The sequence below is a fragment of the Podarcis raffonei genome, chromosome Z, assembly GCF_027172205.1.
Source record: "Podarcis raffonei isolate rPodRaf1 chromosome Z, rPodRaf1.pri, whole genome shotgun sequence".
In the NCBI taxonomy this organism is placed as follows: domain Eukaryota; kingdom Metazoa; phylum Chordata; class Lepidosauria; order Squamata; family Lacertidae; genus Podarcis; species Podarcis raffonei.
Window position 1 is genome coordinate 16425987 of NC_070621.1, and position 20309 is coordinate 16446295.

General features: G+C 43.9%; 1 protein-coding gene and 1 long non-coding RNA gene across 3 annotated transcripts in view; one reads left to right on the plus strand and one right to left on the minus strand.

Moving 5' to 3' along the window:
* NCS1 (neuronal calcium sensor 1) overlaps positions 1 to 20309 on the minus strand; it is a 57605-nt gene that overhangs the window by 15047 nt on the left and 22249 nt on the right. Inside the window, exon 3 of one of the 2 annotated variants that reach the window (XM_053374457.1) lies at positions 4335 to 4359. In XM_053374457.1, coding sequence (XP_053230432.1) covers positions 4335 to 4359 — 25 coding nt within the window. Of the gene's footprint in view, positions 1 to 4226; positions 4271 to 4334; positions 4360 to 20309 lie in introns of those variants that run through there. The other variant, XM_053374458.1, reaches the window with a different exon arrangement.
* Positions 10259 to 15538, plus strand: LOC128406778 (uncharacterized). Its single transcript, XR_008328625.1, has 3 exons — positions 10259 to 11371; positions 12789 to 12877; positions 15203 to 15538. It is a non-coding gene; the product is annotated as an uncharacterized LOC128406778 (long non-coding RNA).

Here is a 20309-nt window from a genome sequence, read left to right on the forward strand (position 1 = left end):
TTGATAGCTACTAGCCACAATGGCTATGCTCTGCCTCCATGGTCAGAGCCAGAGCATAGCCATCATGGCTAGCAGCCATCAATAGTCCTCTCTTCCTGCATGAATTTGTCAAATCATCTGTTAAAGCCATTGAAGTTGGTGGCCATCACTGCCTTCTGTGGGAGGGAGTTCCACAGTGTAACAATGAAGTTAATCATTATTGTTCATTTATTATTATTATTATTATTAGCAGCAGCAGCAGCAGTAGTAGTAGTAGTAGTAGTAGTAGTAGTAAAATCCTGCCTTTCTCTTGAGACGGGATTCAAGGCAGCATCCAATATTTAAAAAACAACCTTATATAATGCAAAGTGATAAAAAGAAACTAGTTAATAACAATAGTTAAAATACATGCAAACACATTTAGAGCCAGCCTTTCAAATCCAGTGATCAGCATCACCTGCACCTTAGTTGGTCTCAACAGGAAGGTCTTAGCCTGCAGGCAGAAGGAAAGCAAAGAGGGAGCCAGTCCAACATCTCTTGGGAGAAAATCCCACAATATGGGAGCCACCACAAAAAAGTCTCTCTCTTTCTCTTGTGTCACCATAAACCATGCTTCTGATGGGACCAAGAGAAGGGGCTCACCCGAGGATCTGAGTACATTGGGTGGGTTTGTAGAAAGAGATACAATCTTTCAGGTAAGCCTGGGCCCAAGCCATATCAATCATGTGCTGAGCATGAGTGAAGCACAAAAGCTCCAAATCGAAGAGCTCTCCTGCCCCCATACAAGTTCACCTCCCATCCGCCAAACCATTCCCTGGAAGGAAACTGAGAAAGGAATAGAATGGAACATCCATGCCCAGCCATTTAACGCTTAGCCAGCTGATTAACTATAGGGGGCGGGAGAGTTGTGGGCGGAATTTTTCATTTCATTTCAGGCGGATGCTGTTCTCCTTCCCAGGAAGAACGAACTAAGTGTTTATTCTTCTGTGACTAACAGTGCAATTTGTTGTTCAATCTGGAACAAGCCAGGCCTGCTAGCTGGCCACACTCAACTGCAAATAAGTGAGCATGTTTGCATCAGTAGAGGGAATGCGCAGAAATGTTTCTGTGATGTGCTATGTGCTAAGAAAAGAATCTCTGTACAGACTAAGGGTGCCTCTTCTCTCAATTTCCTGGAGCAGTTATTGATAAGAGTGTGCAGTGATGGCCATCCATGTGAATGGCTTTAAAAGAGGATTAGGTCAATTCATGGAAGAGAATATCAATCGCTACTAGCCACAATAGTGATGTTCTTTCTCCCACCATTGGAAGCATCATGTCTCTGAATACCCATTTCTGGGAATCTGTGCACCCAGGTCCTACAAGTGGGGCATCTGATTGGCCACTGTGAGCTGAGTGGACCCCAATGGACTGATTTAGTAGAAGGAAGGATAGAAGGAAGGGTCTTTGCACCTTTTGATCATGCCTAGTAGTTATTGATAGCCTCATCCTCCATTTTTTGCCTAAATGCTTTTCAAAGCTGCCCAAGTTAGTGGCCATTCCCAGTCCAGTAGGAACAAATGTCCATCATTTTAATTATGCCCTATGAGTGAATGTGCTATTAGGTCTGTGCTGGATCATTGACCATGTTCTCCCTCCACAGCCTGATGCAGTAATACTTTTGAATACCATTACTGGAAACTGCTGGAGGGGAGAATGCTCTTGTGCTCAGGCTCTACTTAAAGGTCTCCCATTGAGGCATCTGGTTGACCACTGTGAAAACAGGATTCTGAACTAGATGGGCCTTTGCTCTGATCCCGCAGGGATCTTCTTAGCCATGGTAGCTAAGTTTCTCTGTTCAAATGCAGTCTATCTCTGCATACCAGTTGTTGGGGAGCAACAACTATTGTGCTCGGGTCCTGCTTGTGGACTTCCTATTGCAGCATCTCGCTGGCCAATGTGAGAACAGGAGGCTGGACTAGATTGCCATTGGCCTGATCCAGCAGGCTCTTCTTTTGTCCTACCTCCACTGTTGGAGACAGTATACCCCTGAAAACCAGTTAACATACATCACAAGGTACTGTTTGTGGGCTTCCCACCAGGGCATCTGGTTGGCCACTGTGGGAACAGGAAGTGCCACTGGTTTGATCCAGTAGGGCTCTTCTTAGTTGCAGTTGCCATTTTCATGCATGTTCACCCAGTTTGGAGAGGTTCCTTTGGAGCTCTCTGCAATCATCTCCTTCTATCCTTATGGTGCTGAATAATTTGATGTCTTCTGTAAACTTGGTAAAGCTATAGCTCTGTCAGTGTTTTCAAATTCTGATATTTTGGTGTGGATGGCAATTTATAGAATTGTTGCTGTTTTATTAATTTAAAACATGTTTTACCCTGCTATTCAGCAGGAAAGTCTCCCCAGGCAGCTTAGAAGTAAAAAGTCTCTATGTATATGTGTAGGTAGGTAGGTAGATGATAGATAGATAGATATGATAGAATATAAAGATAGAGAAAGAGATAGGGGTGTGGGTGTGGGTGGGTGTGTGCTTTCCCTGTTAGCTATCTAAAAGACATCACAGAAAAGAAAAAAGGAGGGGGAGAAGCAAACTCAGGCAGCAGCTCTTAAGTTAATGAAAATTCCTATAGAGAACTGGCTGTGATGGAAACAGATTGAGGGTTTCCAGGGTTTCAGGCAAGGGATGTCCCCAGCCCTACCTGGAAATGCCTGGAATTGAATATTCTGCTCTTAAGCTGCATTTGCGTTCCAGGCTGTAAACAGTGGTGCCTGTCTTGCCCTGATAACAGCTGGACGCCTTCCAAAAAAAACCTACAGAGGTTTGGGGAAGGAGCCAGCCTTTCTAGACTGTATGTATGACCTGGAGGAAAGGCACCATTGATTGCACAGCACAGCCATTTTTATTATTTTTTTAAGCGTTATCTACAAGATGAAAATATAATGAGAAGGTTTTGCAAATCAGATACATGCAGGGTTTAATTCAAGCAGGGGGGGGGGGGAATGGGAGCTTGTGCAATCCTAGCAAAGAAAAGAGAGCCTCTGAGGGAGTGCAGAGCATTTTTCCACCATAAATGTAGCACATAGCAGCTCTTGTTTCTTGAGCTACATCAAGTTTCTCACTGTAAATGGAATTTCTGCACCCTAACTTCTGCCAAAAGACTGATATTGATTTATTGGAAAGATAAAACCATGGCCCGCTTTAAACAACTGATAGAAGATATGACAACACTCGCAATATACGAACAGATTGCATTTAGATGTAGACTGTGCATGAATAAATAAAATGATATTTGTAATGCAGTTATAAAAATGCACATGTAAAAACTGTAATATATTGTTAGTATTTTTTCATTAGTTGGAATAACTATATTGCTTACATAATTATGTATATCACAATTTCAATTTTTTTGCTTTTTCTTTAATTTTTGTTTTTGTTTTCTTCTTTTCCTTTTATTCTATTCTATTCTATTCTCTAACTGAAAGTTTTCAATAAATAATAATAATAGTCTCTCACTGCATTTGGTTTCTGACTATACATTAGGCAGAACTATCAGATAGTGAGAGCTGTTTGACAGAAGGTAATGGAATCTCCTTTATTGGAAGTTTTTAAACAAATGTTGGAAGGCCATCTGTCAGGAAATCTTTAGGTGAAATTTCTGCATTGTAGGGGGGTGGACTTGATGACCTTTGGGAACGTTTCCAGCTCTCCAGTTCTATGGTTCTATGTTTCTTTACAACTAACACAGCGGGAGTCAGAGGCAAAATAATTGGAGCAATGACTGTAAAATAATCACCTTTGTATAGTTGGCTAATTGTTGTTGTTGTTCTCTCTCTCTCTCTCTCTCTCTCTCTCTCTCTCTCTCTCTCACACACACACACACACACACACAGTGTCTATAATATCCCCCCAGGCAAGCAAGAAGCACTATCAGAGTTCAATGACACATTCCAGCCAGGCAAAAGCACTCAGGGTGCAAAGCTGAGTCAATGAGGGGTGTGGCTGGAAAGTGGGTGTGGCCTGAGAAGAAGGGGGAATGGCTTAGGGAGAGTTCCAAGGGCCAGAGAGAGGGGTCTGGAGGACCGCATTTGGCCCCCAAGCTTTAAGTTCCTCACCCCTGCTTTGTTCCTCTGTCCAGTCAAGATTTCATTCCTCCCAAATTATCAGGCCTACAGATGCTACATTCCATTCCAGAAATTGCATCCCACAAATGAGACAAGAAATGATAGAGACCATCAGGCAAGCATATAACATGCACACCTGTGCAATGGTAGCAGCAGACTCCCCATTTCGCTTTTTTCGTGCTCACGAACACAAATGTGCATGCTTGTGAACTCACAAGACTCCAGAATAGCTCTGAGTACTCACCACTGCTGGACCTCCTTCTCCGTAACTGGAAAAAGAACAGAGAAAGAGAGAGTGTGTTTACTGGTCACTCAAAGAAAACTGCAGTTTTGAGTTCTCAGTTCTCACTACCTAAATGTTTTAATCTAGTTCAGACATTCTGACTCACTGCTTTAAACTTGATTCAAGCACAGTACCATTGTTTATCAGCAACTGAAGCCTTGCTCACACTTTATGGTACAAGCTGCCTCTGCACACATGCAAGTGTTTGTGTGAAAGAGTGCCCACTTGTTGATTTGCACAGCTCAACTGCCTGGGTACACAGGCACATGGACCCTACACTCCACTGAATGTTACATGTGAATAAAGTGAGCATCTCAAATGTTTGTGAACACAAATTAGTCACTCATTGAATGTAACCACCAATTTGAACATTCTGCCAGTGCTGCTGTTGCTTCTTCTAATGTTGAAGGCAAGCAGTGAGTGTCAAGAGCTCCGGAGCAAAAGAACAGTGGGAGATATCAGCAACACATCTTTACAACAGCAATAAAATATAAGAGGCAACCCCTCCCCCCAATATAATAAAACTCAGTCTAATGAGGATAATGCTCAGCAGCCAAATAACGTTGAATGTCATTTAGAAAAGAAAAACAAGATGGGTTGGGTCAGAACGAAATGGAGTAATGTGGAAGAGGCTGTGGCTGGCTGGCTAGCAGGCTAGAACCTTAAAGAAAAAGAGATTTTATTAAAGCTTTTTCATAATGCAATAAAATAAAAACTAATCTAACTAAAAACAAAGAGAAAAGAAAACATCAAAGGAAAACAAGAAAAGAAAGAAAAGAGAAGTAGAGAAGAAAAGTAAAAAGGACTTTTTATTTTCTGACTGTCAGTTACATAAAAGAAATTATTCAAAATATTGACTCCAGAGTGACACCCACCTGATCTCCTTTCTGTTACACAATATTTTCCCAATCTTCTGACCCAAATAGACCAAAAGTCCAAAAGGGATTATCTAATTATTATTAATAATAATATTAAATGTCAGCAATAGTTTTTCTCTAATTTAGAATATTAACCTTGTCTCCTGTAACCTCAACATTCCTCCATATATTAAATAATAAGTATTTGTCCACACAAGAGTCTCTCCACTGTGATCATATATGAAAACAATATTTCATAATTTTTTGTACTCATTAGTTCGCACCCAGTTTCACATCATCTGTTCCTATTGACTGTTATAACTCCTGTGGTTTTCTATCTTGATTTTGAAAAAAATATTGCTTCTATTTACTCTTTACAGCCATTCCTATTCCAAGAAAAGCGCTAGAGGTTTGATAGCTTTTTTCTCTAACTTCAAACTGCATACAGAGTCCTTTCTCTCTCTCAACTCTATTTCTGCCAGCTCAGGATGTCTCTTAATCCCGTCTCTTAAGCTTAGGACCCTCGTACCTACGGAGGACCTTAAGGTCCATAAATAGCAACACCCTAGTGGTCCCGGGCCCTAAGGAAGTTAGATTAGCTTCAACGAGAACCAGGGCCTTTTCAACACTGGCTCTGGCTTGGTGGAACACTTTGTCTCATGAGACCAGGGCCCTGCAGGATCTGATTTCTTTCCGCAGGGCCTGTAAGACAGAGTTGTTCCGCCTGGCCTTTGGCTTGGAGCCAATTTGATTCCCTCCCCCGCTTTCTTTTTCCTTTCTCCTCCTGTGATGAGGCTGCATTTTAATGTTTCAATATTTTAATGTTGTATTTTAATCTTGTTTTTAAGTTGTATTCATTCAACATGTTTTTATTATTGCTTGTTAGCCACCCTGAGCCTGGCCTTGGCTGGGGAGGGCGGGGTATAAATAAAAATTATTATTATTATTATTATTAATCTGTCCATCCATACCTTCATTCCACTCCTCCACAACTTTGCTATTTGGATGTTTCATTCCTCTAATCACCTTTGTGAAGGATGTCTCAATTTCACCATCTTTTGCTTCCAACTCTACCATTTCACCCTCCTTTTCTGGCAATCCTTCTGTGTTCTCTTTAATTCCACTTTCCATTTCATCCTTCTCTGGTTTGCTTTCAATCACAATTTCATCAATCTTAGAGCTCTAATCTCTTTTATTTGTTCATCAGACAATTGCTGAAGAATGCCAACAGTCAATGGAATGTCCAACAATGTATTTGCCGTATGGAATATTTTTTATCTCATCAACAATTCAGTATCCATCTTAAAATCTTCACAGTCTCCACCTTAATAACTTCAATCTCCACCTTAAGATCTTCACAGCATTTTCTCTTAGGAAACCACATTCCTTTCTCACACATGAAATGTGAGGTAGAAAAAATACTTTTGATTTAAAGGCAGCACTTTCATCGGGAAAACAGATCATCATCATCATCACCATCTTAGCATTCAGAACTCTCTTGATCATTTAAAACTTTACTGGTTCAAACAATTAGAACATGCTTCTTGTTCTACCTTCAGTCTTTTAATTATCAACAGGACAGAGCCCCGAATAGCAGTTTAAATATAGAAAAGTCAAGGAGTATAGTACTAGGAATATAGATTGTTAGACCCTTTTACCTATAGTCCACTTGCAAACAGTGTGCCTCTCTTTCTACCCCTCTTGCAATGATCAGACCACACACTGTTAAATAAGTTTAAAATGCTTTACTTACAAAACCTTCCAAAGGTCAAATTCATGCATTTATCCAAGCAAGGAGAATAGAGGCAGAATACCCTTAGGTAGAAAATACAGAAAGATAGCTTCAAACATGTGCCGTGGCGGGTGGGGGTGGAGAGCTGCCGCCCTAGATCAAGTAAAACAATAGAAATGCTTAACTAACTGACCAATCACATTGGTTTTTCCCCCCCCTAACAAAAATCCTGGCTACGCCCATGGCCTCATGTCTGCTTTCAAAGGAGAGGAGACAAAGCCACTGGGGCAGAGTGATTAGAGTGTTGGGCTAGGAAGTCAGGGTTCAAATCCCCACTTGGCTATGACACTCACTAGGTGTGGTATTGGGTCACAGCCATTGCCTCTCAGCCTATAACATACTTCACAGGGGTGGAAAGAGGATTAAATGAGGAGGGAGAGGACCACATTGAGCATCTTGGAGGAAAAAGTGGGACATAAATACAATAAATCATCAACACCATCAGAGAATTCTGCACTGGTTACAGTGGTACCTCAGGATAAGAACTTAATTCGTTCTGGAAGTCCGTTCTTAACCTGAAACTGTTCTTAACCTGAAGCACCACTTTAGCTAATGGGGCTTCCCGCTGCCGTCACGCCGCCGGAGCATGATTTCTGTTCTCATCCTGAAGCAAAGTTCTTAACCCGAGGTACTATTTCTGGGTAAGCGGAGTCTGTAACTTGAAGCATCTGTAACCTGAAGCGTATGTATGTAACACGAGGTACCACTGTATATTGTGCCTCTGAGTTTAGGCACAGCGTACCTCTGTGGGAGGGATGATCCATTATTTGAGGGGATGTGGCCTGGATAAGTAGTGCAGCCTTGAGAAGGCCCTGAGGGCCAGTGAGAGAGGTCTTATAGGCCTCATTTGTCCTGCGGCTCCTCAGTTCTCTCTAGATAGATCAACGGTCTGTCTGGGTATAAACCAGCTTCCTACATTCAAGTTCGTTTCTGACCTCCTTCCGCCCCTCCTGGTTCTTCCTGCTTCCTTCTAATCACCTCTTTATGGAGGCAATTGTACACTGGAACCTCAATGATGCCTTTATTACAGCTTCAGACCTGTAAAGTCTTCTCCCTGCACCTCATTAGCTCATTGCTGTCCTGACAGGCCTTGATGGAGCAAGTCCAACAAAGGTATCCGTGGCAGGAGGGGAGAGGCAGCCCAGAAACGTCTCAGAAGAAACCCTTATGTTGAAAATGAGCAGCCTATATGGAATAGGATGCAACAGGTGGGCGGCTGTGGTCAGGGAAAGGAAAGCCAATAGAAAATTAGCTTCGGAATCTGCAAATGGCAGAGATGGGCATTTTAGAGGATAGAGACCTGCCTTATTTTGAGTCAGACCAATGGTCCATTCAGTTCAGTATTGTCTACACTGACTGGCAGCAGATCTCCAGAGTTTCAGGCAGGGAGTCTTTCCAGCCTTACCTAGAGATGCTAGGATTGGACTTGGTAACTTCTGCATGAAAAGCAGGTGCTCTACCACTTAGCTAGCTGCAGCCCTTCTCCTAACAATAATTTCATGGTTCTGAAATAAAGGGCTGATTTAAATGGGAAGCTGCCTTATATCTAGTCAGACCATCCAGCTCAGTATTGTCTACACTGACAGTGGCTCTCTAGGGTATTAGGTGGGATTCTCTCCCAGCCCTAGAGATGCCAGGGACTGAACCTGGGACCTTCTGCAGGCAAAGCAGATATCCTATTGCTGAGCTAAAGCCCCTTCCCAAATGAACCCACTCTGGAGAGCTGCAGTGTGAACAACCCTGAGCTAGATGGCACAATGGTCTGATTCAGGATAAGGAACTTCTAATGTTTGTAACTGAAATCCCTTGCGGACCTCAAGGGGCGAATAAAGCTTATATTCTCCCCCCCTAAACACACACCTTGTTTTCAATCAGACATTACTGCTGATGATCAGAGACAAGATAACTGACACTGCCATTCTCTTACAGAGAAGTGGCCTCAGTCCTGAATCCATTCCAATAGCAAACTCTCTCTCCTAGTCATTATTGCCTGTTTCACTTGCTGGAGCAAGGAGGGCACATCACCATTATTATCCTAACCCATGATGTCACTGTCCACACTGATTGGCAGTGAAACTGTGGAATTCCCTGCCGCAAGAGGCAGTGATGATGCAGTGGTTAGAGCACTGACTTCAATGGCTTTAAAAGAGGATTAGACAAATTTGTGGAGGATAAGACTATCTATGACAGTGGCTGCAATATGCCCCTGAATACCAGTTGCTGGGACTCACAAGCAGACAGAAAGCTCCTGCTCTCATGTCCTGTTTGTGGGATTCTCATAATGGGCACCTGTCAGGCCACTGTGAGAACATGATGCTGGACTAGCTGGGCCCCCTCTAGCCTGATCCCTCAGCCCATTCTAATACCCTTATCATTCTAATATTCTTTTTCATACTTCATCAATCTGTCAAGGGTCATCTAATCTAACCCCCTGCAATGCAGGAGTCTCAACTAAAGCATCCATGACAGGTGGCTATCCAGCCTCTACTTAAAAACCTCCAAGGAAGGAGAGTCCATCACCTCCCAAGGAGTCTGTTCTGCTGTTGAACGGCTCTTACTGTCAGAAAGTTCTTCCTGATGTTTAGTCATAATCTGCTTTCTTGCAACTTGAAGCCATTGATTTGGGACCTACCCTCTGGAGCAGGAGAAAACAACCTTGCTCCATCTTCCATGCAACAGCCCATTAGATACTGGAAGATGGCTATCATATCTCCTCTCAGCCTCTTCTTCACCAGGCTAAACATACCCAGCTCCTTCAACTGTTTCTCATAAGGTTTGGTTTCCTGACCCTTGATTAACTTGGCTTAAACCTCTCGACTCATTCCCTGACAATAAATTTCCATTTTGTGTCAATTGGCAAGAAAAAGAAAATAACAAAGATTAAGAGAAATTAATCAATATATCTTTCCCTTGCTATCTCTAAGTCTTAAAAGCACGTAGGACTGGATTATTCTTCCAGGAGGGGTTTTAATTAACCTGAAATAAATCAATATTTATTCATTACTTGACAAGGAAGAGAGAAAGAGAAAGAGAGAGATTGTGCAGGACGGTGGTGTTTTTTTAATCTGTGCGGCTTTGGGAGATAGATGCAGGAAGGAGCTGGCTTGAGCATGTTAGCAAAGGCTGGAAGGACAAAAGGAGCATTAGCCGAGTGATGGATTGACACACACATGCCTAGCGGGAAAGAGGGTTTTCTGCAGCAGAGGCAGCCACGCCGCAGTGACCACGCTCATCACACTGGTGAATGGGGAGGCAGGAGAACCATGCACTTCCTCTGCCAGGGACACCTGATAATTGAGTTCCAGCAGTGTTTAGGAACACGAGAAGCTGGCTTGTGCTGAGTCACAGCATTGGTCCATTTAGCTCAGTGTTCTGTACACTGACTGGCAAAAGCAGATTTCCATAGTTTCAGGCAGGGGTCTCTCCCAGCCCTACCTAGAAATGTCATTGGGGATTGAACCCAGGAAAAAAGAAATCTTCCTTAAACTGAATCAGAGATATTGGTCCATCAAACTCATTACTATCCATACCGACAGGGACTGAACCCGGGAGATCCTGCATGTCAATCAGATACTCTGCTGCTGACCTAAGATTCTAGTTCTTATAGAGTAAGGGCTGGATTCAATAGGAACATAGTAATCTGCTTTGCACTAGCAGATCTATGTGGTTGTCATGCTGACAGCTCTTGGCAGCCACCATAGCAATGCCATCCAACTGTTCTCTCTCTCACTCAACTCTCTCCCCATTCACACAAAATGCGCCATCGCAGCTGAATACAAGCACATTTCACACTTCTCTGCCCACCCACCAGCACCGCACTCCCGTCAGTAGCATTTACACTTCCTTCACAAGCAGGGCAAAAGTAAAAAAATAAAAACCGGCAATGTTCAATTATCATAACTTAAGCTTCTAGCAGATGGTGAAAGAATGCAGGAATGTGGGGGCAAAGAACATGTAATGTGGAGGGTTGTAATGGTCAGTTTTGTTTTGTTTTGTTTTGTTTGTTTTGTCAAGTAGTTTTGCTTGCATAAAGAGCTGGCTTTGAAAGAACTGAACTGGTGCATGCTTCCTCCCTTCAGCGGTAAAAATAAAACTGATAACACACTTTCAAAGAGAGCAGGGGCAGTTGACCGGCCTTCTTGATGCTGTTGGAATACAACCCTCACCATCTGAGAATACTGGCTGGGCAGGGGGCTCAGGCTGATGGGAACTGGAGTCTTACAACATCTGGAGGGCCACATGTTCCAGAGCAGTGAATCAAGAAGAGGAATTATCCTTTCTCATATGGGAATGCCTCTCCTAAATAGAAGCAGTCTTCCATCTATTGCATTCATCCAACTTTTGAGAAGGTAATGCCTCCTCTTTGCATTGCAGAGGGTTGAACTAGAATACCCTTTAGGTCCCTTTCAACTCTACAATTCTGTAGAATTCTGCCGTGGGGAAGCTGATCTAAGAAGAGGCATTCTCCCTTCTCTCAGGAGGAATGCCTCTTCTATTTAGAGGCAACAGATATGGCCTGTGGAGAGAAGGGGTGTGGCCTGCAGAGAGTCAGGTAGAGAGGAACTGAGGGCCACATCTAGAGCCTGGACTGGACTATTCCCATCCCTGATTTAAATCCTCATCAGAGTTTTGACTGCCGTGTGTGCTTTCTCTTAGAATGCCAGTCTCCTACACCATGATCAGTCACAGACACTGGCGGAGGAAGAGGGGAGCGAGGGGAGCGCACCACCCCTGGCAGTGCAATCCCAGTGGGGTTCCATCGCAGCTGCCACCCAGCCCACGGTGGGTGCCCCGCCCCCAGGACTTGCACCACGCCCCTGCGGGCAGCGCGCCCCACCCCCAGGACACGCACCAGCCCCGCCCCTGGCACCGGAGCATGAAGCTCCGCCACTGGTCACAGAATTTCTCAGTGCTGGAAAATAATCCTCATCCACTGATAGCCCTGACTGTCATTCTCATTGAGGCTGTAAATCCATGTCTGGACTGTACTACTTTAAAAGGGACACAGGTGGCGCTGTGGGTTAAACCACAGAGCCTAGGACTTGCCAATCAGAAGGTCGGCGGTTCGAATCCCCGTGATGGGGTGAGCTCCCATTGCTCGGTCCCTGCTCCTGCCAACCTAGCAGTTCGAAAGCACGTCAAAGTGCAAGTAGATAAATAGGTACTGCTCCGGCTGGAAGGTAAACAGCGTTTCCGTGTGCTGCTCTAGTTTGCCAGAAGCGGCTTAGTCATGCTGGCCACATGACCTGGAAGCTGTACGGCGGCTCCCTTGGCCAATAAAGTGAGATGAGCGCCACAACCCCAGAGTCGGTCACGACTGGACCTAATGGTCAGGGGTCTCTTTACCTTTACCTTTACCTTTACTTTAAATGGCAGAGGTAGAGTGGGGGAGCAATCCCGTGAGTGGCGGCTGCTCCTTCCAGGTTAGGTCTCAACAATCAGCACAAGCAGGGCTATGAAGGAGGAGGAGCTCATCTTTAAAATTTCCCACAATGCATCAGAGTGAAGCTAAGCTGGGAGTGTTGTAGGAAATGGAAATGGTTTCTTGGTGGAACATCCAGTGAGGCCCAGATAAAGGATCAGCAGTGGGGCCTACCAAGGCATGGGGTCCCTGGCAGTCGCCACAAGCTTCCAAGTGCTGGAGCCAACCCTGTTCATAGCTCCCATTTACGATCTTGCAGAAAAGCTCAACGAGGATCCGCAGCAAATTTCATAGCATATTTGCAGGATGTGGATTTTGCTGAACTGAAAACTTTGCATTTTCAGGCCCAGGCTTTTGGAAATGAATCGTACAAAAGCTTCTCTGTTAAAAAGCAATCCACAGGTTTCCTGCATCTGTATCCTGGGGACACCAAGTAAGTCCAGCAGACCTTTATCAACTTCATGTCAGATGTTAGCTCCACATACACAAACACCCACCTCCACAAAACTTTGCAAACCCATAAAACAGGCTATTTCTCACCCAAAAAACCCTTTATAAATTCATAATTCTGAAATTGATTATTACTTGAGAACTGAGATCCTGGTGGTGCTCTTAGCTTTTTTTTTTTAAATGCTTTTTGGTTCAGTGATTTCCTGCCCCATCAAAATTCCAGCAATTCAAGTTAAACATTAAAAGTGCAAAAAGTAAGTATGTAACTCATTCAAGTCTACATTTCGTTGAGGTAGTCAACCTACACCTGGGCTTCAGTTACAGTCCACAGGTGCATGCTGCTTTATACAGCAACAACAAAATCCCTGCATGTCAGGATAATGGAACCCAGAATAGCCTTCTCCCTTATACACTAGGTCTCTAGATGCAGGCTTCACGCTTTTTGTTTATTGCAATGGCTTTTCAAGGTATTTAGAGGTTCTAAACTTTTTAAAAAAGCTTTAGATTGTTTTAAATGGTTTCTAAACACTTTAAATGTGTTTGTTTTAAATCTAATTTTAAATTGTGCTGTTTTAAGATTTTGCTGCTTAATGCCCTGGGTCCCTTTTGGGAGGAAAGGTGAGGCACAAATTTAATTAATGAATAAATAAAAACCTAAAACTACATGAACACACACACAAAAACCCTATAAATATAAAAGCAGTTGTTAAACAACCACAGTAAGTGTGTGTTGAATATGTGTTTGACAGCAATGTTTATATATTGCATTTCTATCCCAACTTTTCCCCCAAGGAGCTCAAGGTGGCGTACATAGTTTTACTCTTCTTCATTTAATCCCTATGAAATAGGCTAGATTCAGAGGGAGTGACAGGTCCAAGGTCACCCAATGAGCTTCATGACCACATGGAGGTTTTGAACCCTGGTCTCTCCCAGGACCTGGTTCTCATTTAAACCCCACAATAAGTCTGCCCAGTAGGTCAGGCTGAGAGGTAGCAACTGGCCCAGAATCACCTAGTGAGCTTCATGGTTGATTGGGGGATTTGAACCCTCGTCCTGGTCCTCATTTAATCCCCACAATAACCCTGTGAGGTAGGTCAGGCTGAAAGAGTGACTGTGACCCATACAGCAAGAAGCTCCATGACCTGATTCAAACCCGTCTCCCAGACCCTAGTCCAGCACTCTAACCATTACACCACTACCAGCTCTCATATGTGTGCGTGTGAATGAGAGTGACAGGGTGACTCCTCCCACTTCCCATTCTGATGCCACCCACTCCCATTTGGGCCCCACCCTCTCCTGGCATGAGGCCAGGGAGGTTGGCAGCCGTCAGGAGTGCGGAAAACGCTTCCTTGCTCTCCACTAAACACCTATTGGGAAATAGGCCAGAAATTTCTCATCCCCACCCTCCCTCCTCGCCAGGCTTAAATATGAGATGCCGACTTTCAGAAATTTGTTCCCAAAGGGGATTTGCAGCTGGCTTCCTTCCAGCACTGATTTGTTGCTAGGCCAGTGTCACACGACAGCGAGGGGAAAGGCGGCGTTGACGGGGTGGAACCTATTGTGTGCGGGGAGCTGGAGAATAAAGAAATCCCTGACACTCCTGAGCTTATTAAAACAATGCCTACGTATCTTCAGCCCTGGCGCTGGCATCTGTGCCATCTGAATCAGAGGAGAGGGTCTTTTCAAAAGCTAGCAAAATTTTAAAAATTTGCTTCAGGCATGGAAGATCCACTCTGCCCTTCCGCCACCCAGCTCACCCACCTATGCAGAATTCTGCTCCCTCGTGGACACCAGGCCGAGCTGTCAAGATACAAGGCTGGGTGGTCAAGACAAAAAACACAGAACTAAAAAAAAAAACCTGCTCCAGATTCCTCACTGCTCTCCCAGCACCCAGGAAGCGTGGGTGGAAGTGCTGCTTATTCTGAGACGGAAGGCATGACACCCATGCATTTCTAGAATCAGTGGGCTATTAGGCAGCTGTGGCTTCCCCCATTGGATCCTGGGAATTGTAGTTTGCTGTTACATGCCAAGAGTTGTTAGGAAACCCCCTCTCTTCCCCTCACAGAACTACAACTCCCAGAGTGGGTTAGCAATCCTTCTTCTCAGGGAACTCTGGGAATTGTAGCTCTGTGATGGGTAAAGTGTGAGCCTCCTAACAACTCTTGGCCCCTAACAGCAAACTGCAGTTCCCAGGATTCTTTCAGGGAAGCCATGGGTATTTAAAATGACATGGTTCTGCTTTAAAAGTATGCTGCAGATGGTGCCTTAGTGGACTACATCCTGGTGTTGCTGCTGTTGATTTCTAAAGGTGAATGATAATAATTTGCAATAACTGGTATTCTGAGGCATCTTACCTCTGGCAGGGGAAGCAGGATGCTACAAAGCCTTCCAAAACCGAGTCCAGGGCTGGCAAATTTGAAAGTAAGTTCCCAGGTCTGCTGGAATCTTTATTTTATTTTTAGGCTTGCTTCCTAAGAATGCAGCAACCAGTCTCGCCACTCCCAACACCCTAACAAAAGGCCTTAGAGCAGACTCATCTCACTCACCCACCCCCAGGGACAGCAACAGAAAGTTACGCTAATTCGCAATTAAAATCTCTTCAGATGCCATTAAATATTGAAGAAAAAGGACTCAGCAGGTTTTGGAAAATGGAACCAGCAGACAGAAGTCTCTGAGTCAAGATTGACAATGTATCATGATAACTGCAGGGAGTGGCCTTAAATCAAATCACACCACAGGATCCATCAAGCTCAATACTGTCTGCAGTGACAAGCAGGAAGCAGCTCTCCAGAGTTTTCAGGCAGGAATTTCTCCCAGCTCTAACTGGAGTGGTTAATATTATCATTATATTACCACACTGGGGGTGCTGAGTTCAGATTCTCCACCCCCAGTGCCAAAATGTCAGCACCACACTCCACCTGGCTTCCACCACACTTTTGATGCTGTTTCCTTTCCAGCTAGCCACTGCCACCTTTGATAACCTAAATTTCTGTCCTCGGGACTGAACCCACTTGTGATTCCCAGCAAATGCCATTCAGTGGCTGGCTGCCTCTAACAGAGGAAGCCACATGATAGGTTATCCATAACCTCTGGTGGGAAGCTGGTTTGCTGGGGAAGCAAAACCAGTACAGTGGTACCTCAGTTAAGAACTTAATTTGTTCTGGAGGTCCGTTCTTAACCTGAAACTGTTCTTAACCTGAGGTACCACTTTAGCTAATGGGGCCTTCCGCTGCCACCGTGCGATTTCTGTTCTCATCCTGAGGTAAAGTTCTTAACCAGAGGTACTACTTCCGGGTTAGCGGAGTCTGTAACCTGAAGTGTCTGTAACCCGAGGTACCACTGTATTTATTTTACACATTCCTTCCCAGGAGGTATATGCCACTTTTCACCAAAGTGTGTTTTACAACAGTCAACAACAAACAAACCCTTCTATCAAAGTAACGTGGCGTTTAAAACACAGCATTGCAGTATAGTTCTTCTCCCCAAAGGTGGAGCATGCAAGGTCCGATGTTCAATCCCCAGCATCTCCTATCCAGAATCAGGAGGATTGGTTTCTTAATTTATTTTTAGATGAAAGTAATAATTAGAAAAATTCATGGAGGAGAGGGCTATCCATTGCTACTAGCCACGATGGCCATGCTCTTCCTTCACAGTCAGAACAGAAATGCTTCTGCACACCAGTTGCTGGAAGCCACAGGAGGGGAGAGTCCTCTTTTGCTCAAGTCCTGCTAGAGGGTTTCCCTTTGGGGTATCTAGCTGGCCACTGTGAGAACAGTATGCTGGACCAGATGTACTCCCTTTGGCCAGGAGGCTCGCCTTATGTTCTTATGGGCCGGACTAAGTACAGGGCAGCTTCTTATTTTCCCTCCAGGTCACTTGTGAAATTCTGGGTTAGAAGAGCGACCAACTGGCACCCCATGGGATTAGGCTCTGGGGGCCACTAGTTGTTGCCCACCACCCCCGGGCTGCGACAGACTGACAATCCAATCCAGCAGGACCAGCAACCTGCCATGCATTCTTTGGAAAGACGCTGCCTGCTCTCTGAGCCTTCTCGAAACGCTGCTGGCTTTTTAAGGGTTGTGCATTGCACCACTGTGCAGGGAAAACACATGAACCTGTGGCGTCCTCTTTGATTGCCTTTTTGGGTAAGCAATTCTGTGGACTGCAGCAGAGGCGGCAACAGAGGAAGGGGAGGGAGGGTGCGGAGTGAGCACACCTTTGCCTGGGTACGTGCTCTGGATTCAACAGTTTTGCCAAAGCTGGAGTCTCGGACTCAATCTGCACATTTCCAAGGCGATAAAAGAAAGGAGGGGCAGAAACCCCACACTCCTTGAAACATACCCCCAAATCTTCACTTAAAAACAGCTCCACCTTTTTTTTTTGTCAAGAGAATCGCCCCATTCAATGCAAACTGATCACGCCAAATAGAATAAGTCAGTGGCTCGTTGAGCTAATAAAATCAGATTGTGAAGCATGTTAAACAGGGGAGTTGAGAGTCCTTTCAAAAGACAGATTAGCCCAAAGATCAGCAGAGGATGGAAAGAGAGCCTGTTGGGCATTGTCTGAAAAGTTCATTTGTACAACATTAAGAAGTGTTGTGTAGGGACAAAGCTGTCGTCTACCTAGGGCATTGGTCTTCAACCGGTGCTTCCAGATCCAAGGTGGGTCACAACAGGAGCATTACTGCTATGCAAATATATGATGAAAGATTTAGAAATGGGTCCCAGATGCATATTTGGGTTAAAAGAAGGCCCTGGATCTGGAAACGTTAAACATTGTTGATCTACCTGATGTTCAAGATCCTAAGAATGGCCAGCCAGACATCTCCGGGAAGCCTGCTAGTCCCCACTGACTTTTATCGGTTTTTATCCTGCCTAATTCTCAGACATGACTCAAGGTGGCTAACAAATCCAGAGCTTCATATACATATGAAACAATCCACATGCTGACTCACACCACAAGATCAAAATATTATTAAAAAAATAAAAACCCAACAAACAAACCCAGGGCATCAATAATAAAACATCAAACCAGAAAAATAAATCAATAACCCATTAATAGCCTTTTATAAACTTTTTTTATTTTTAACTAACTTTTTTTGTTTTTAAATAAATAGAAATACTGGATACAAGTACCCAGCATTACATCTAATAGTGTTCATTCTATCCATTGACTTTAGACGTAAGCTTACACACTCAATGTTCAAACATTTTACTTAACATAACCTCTCGACTGAGAATATTGAATGGTTGGAATAATTTTGGTTGTTAACATAGTTAAAGAAAGGGGTCCATGTTTGTTGGAGGGTGTTTCTATGCATATGCCTTTAATTGCCCTCCTCAGTCTTTGCTGTATTCCATATATTATGGAATGCTCAGGGATATTTCAGTCTGGTTCTTCCATTGCTGGGCTACCGCTAATTGTTCTGCAGTCATTAAGAAGCTGTCCAGTTCTCTGTGGTGGAGAATGGAGCCCAAGTCTATGTCCAAAGATCGTAGGGCTAAGGCAGGATTTGGAGAAAGGGGTTGGCTTATCATGGTGGCTATAAGGAGAATTCTCTATTCCAAAAGTTTTTAAAATGGAGACATTCCCACCAAACATGAATAAAGGACCCCAGTTCACAACAACCCTTCCAACATGAAAGGGAAAGGGAGGGATTAATTTTTGCAAGCCTGACTGGTATCCAGGGCTAGTGCAGAATGACCTTGAGCAAGGCCTCCTGTAAGCAAGCAGAGATGGTTTTACGGCAGCAGGGCAAAGGGGTGTCCAGCTACCCTCCCATTTGTGATCTTCAGTTGGGTGGCTTAATTCCCATAAAAAATTGAAGGCCTCTAGCATCTCCTGCTTTATGTCATTACCGATTGCTGTATGTTAGGGAAGCAGCACCCATCAGGTCATATGCTGACTCGCTGTAGAAGGATTCAGACAAGGTAAGTGTGCATAAGCCCTCTCCCCTGCTCTCTAAACAAGGTGCAAAAGAATTAGCCTCAAACCAGGTGCTGTAGTACAAATGCCTTTTAATTTAACTTGCAGTTTCTTTTTGGATATTGCTTTCCCTCTGTGAAGCAGGTCATGGATTATGTAAATGCCTACATCTTCCCAATCCTTAAACAGTTGATATTTATCTGTGTGGCTGAAAGCTGGATGATCGAGGAATGGGACCAGTGGTGAGGGTCAGGGCCCAGTGTTTCACTCCTTGTTCTCCACACTATCAGTACTCATCTTGTAAATGGATGGTCTATTTTCCTTACCTCCTGCATATACAAAGGTAAGAAAAGGTGACTTCTCATTGAAGGTGTGGAAGGGACCATCTCAAGTTGGACCCAAGGGTCTTCTGTTCTTACCCTGAGCAATGGGATCAAGGATTCGATTTGAAAAGCAGCAAAATAGAACATTAAGTTAGGCATTTCCACTCCTCTTTTTGTTCAATGTCTACAAAGTTTTGTTGCTTATCCTAGATTTTTTGCCTCCCAGCACAAATGCATTGAGCTTCTTTTGCCATCTCTTTAGATGAAGAGGAGGGATGAGAATAGGCAAACTTGAAGGGGGGAGTATAAGCATTTAGGTAACATTGACATTTAGACCACAGCTATTTGCCTCAGCTAGCTAAGGCTAAGATGTTTCCATTCCCAAAGTTATTTTTATACAGTCCCCTATAGCTTCTATGTCTCAGTTGTCTTGTGTCTGTAGTAAGTATTTAAATCCTCCATGTGCTATGGCAAATGGAGAGTTAACTAGCAATCAGTCTAAATTGATAGGAGGGAGCAGGGATTTACAATAGTTGATTTACAATCCTGCTACCCTGTGATACATTTCTAACTGCCACTTAAGTGGATTTTGCAGAATTAAGAGGGTGTCATCTGCAAACATATTCATTTTGTGTACCTCATTCTCTCTATAAAAGTGTCTTTGTGCAGTTGAATGGCTTATTCCTCTATGATCAATGCAAACAGCAATGGCAGCAGAGTGTCGGGTGTCCCTTAAGAGCTCGATAGCCTGAGAGTCGAAGCCATTGATTGAAATGATTGGTTTTGATTTGGAGTATAATTGCTTAATGAGGTGCAAGGACTTAGATCCAAATTTCAATTTGGTTAGCAGGTGTATCAGAAACAATGAATCAGTTCTAACAAAAGTCTTTTGGCATCAAGAGAGATTATTCAGCTCTATTTAGCTCATGTATAACATTTAGTGTCCTAATGAAACTTGTGATGCTTCTCTTCTGGCCAGCATGAACCCTGTTTGGAGATATGTACTGAGTTATAAACATATTTAGATGCTTGACCATTATTGATGTGAACTACTTTGTGTCTACATTAATGAGAACTATATGACTCAAAGTAGCATCAGTTTTGAAGAACACCATGTTTGTGATGCTCCCCCCCCCCCCCGTTCTAGTTGTACAGTTTGGTCAGCCA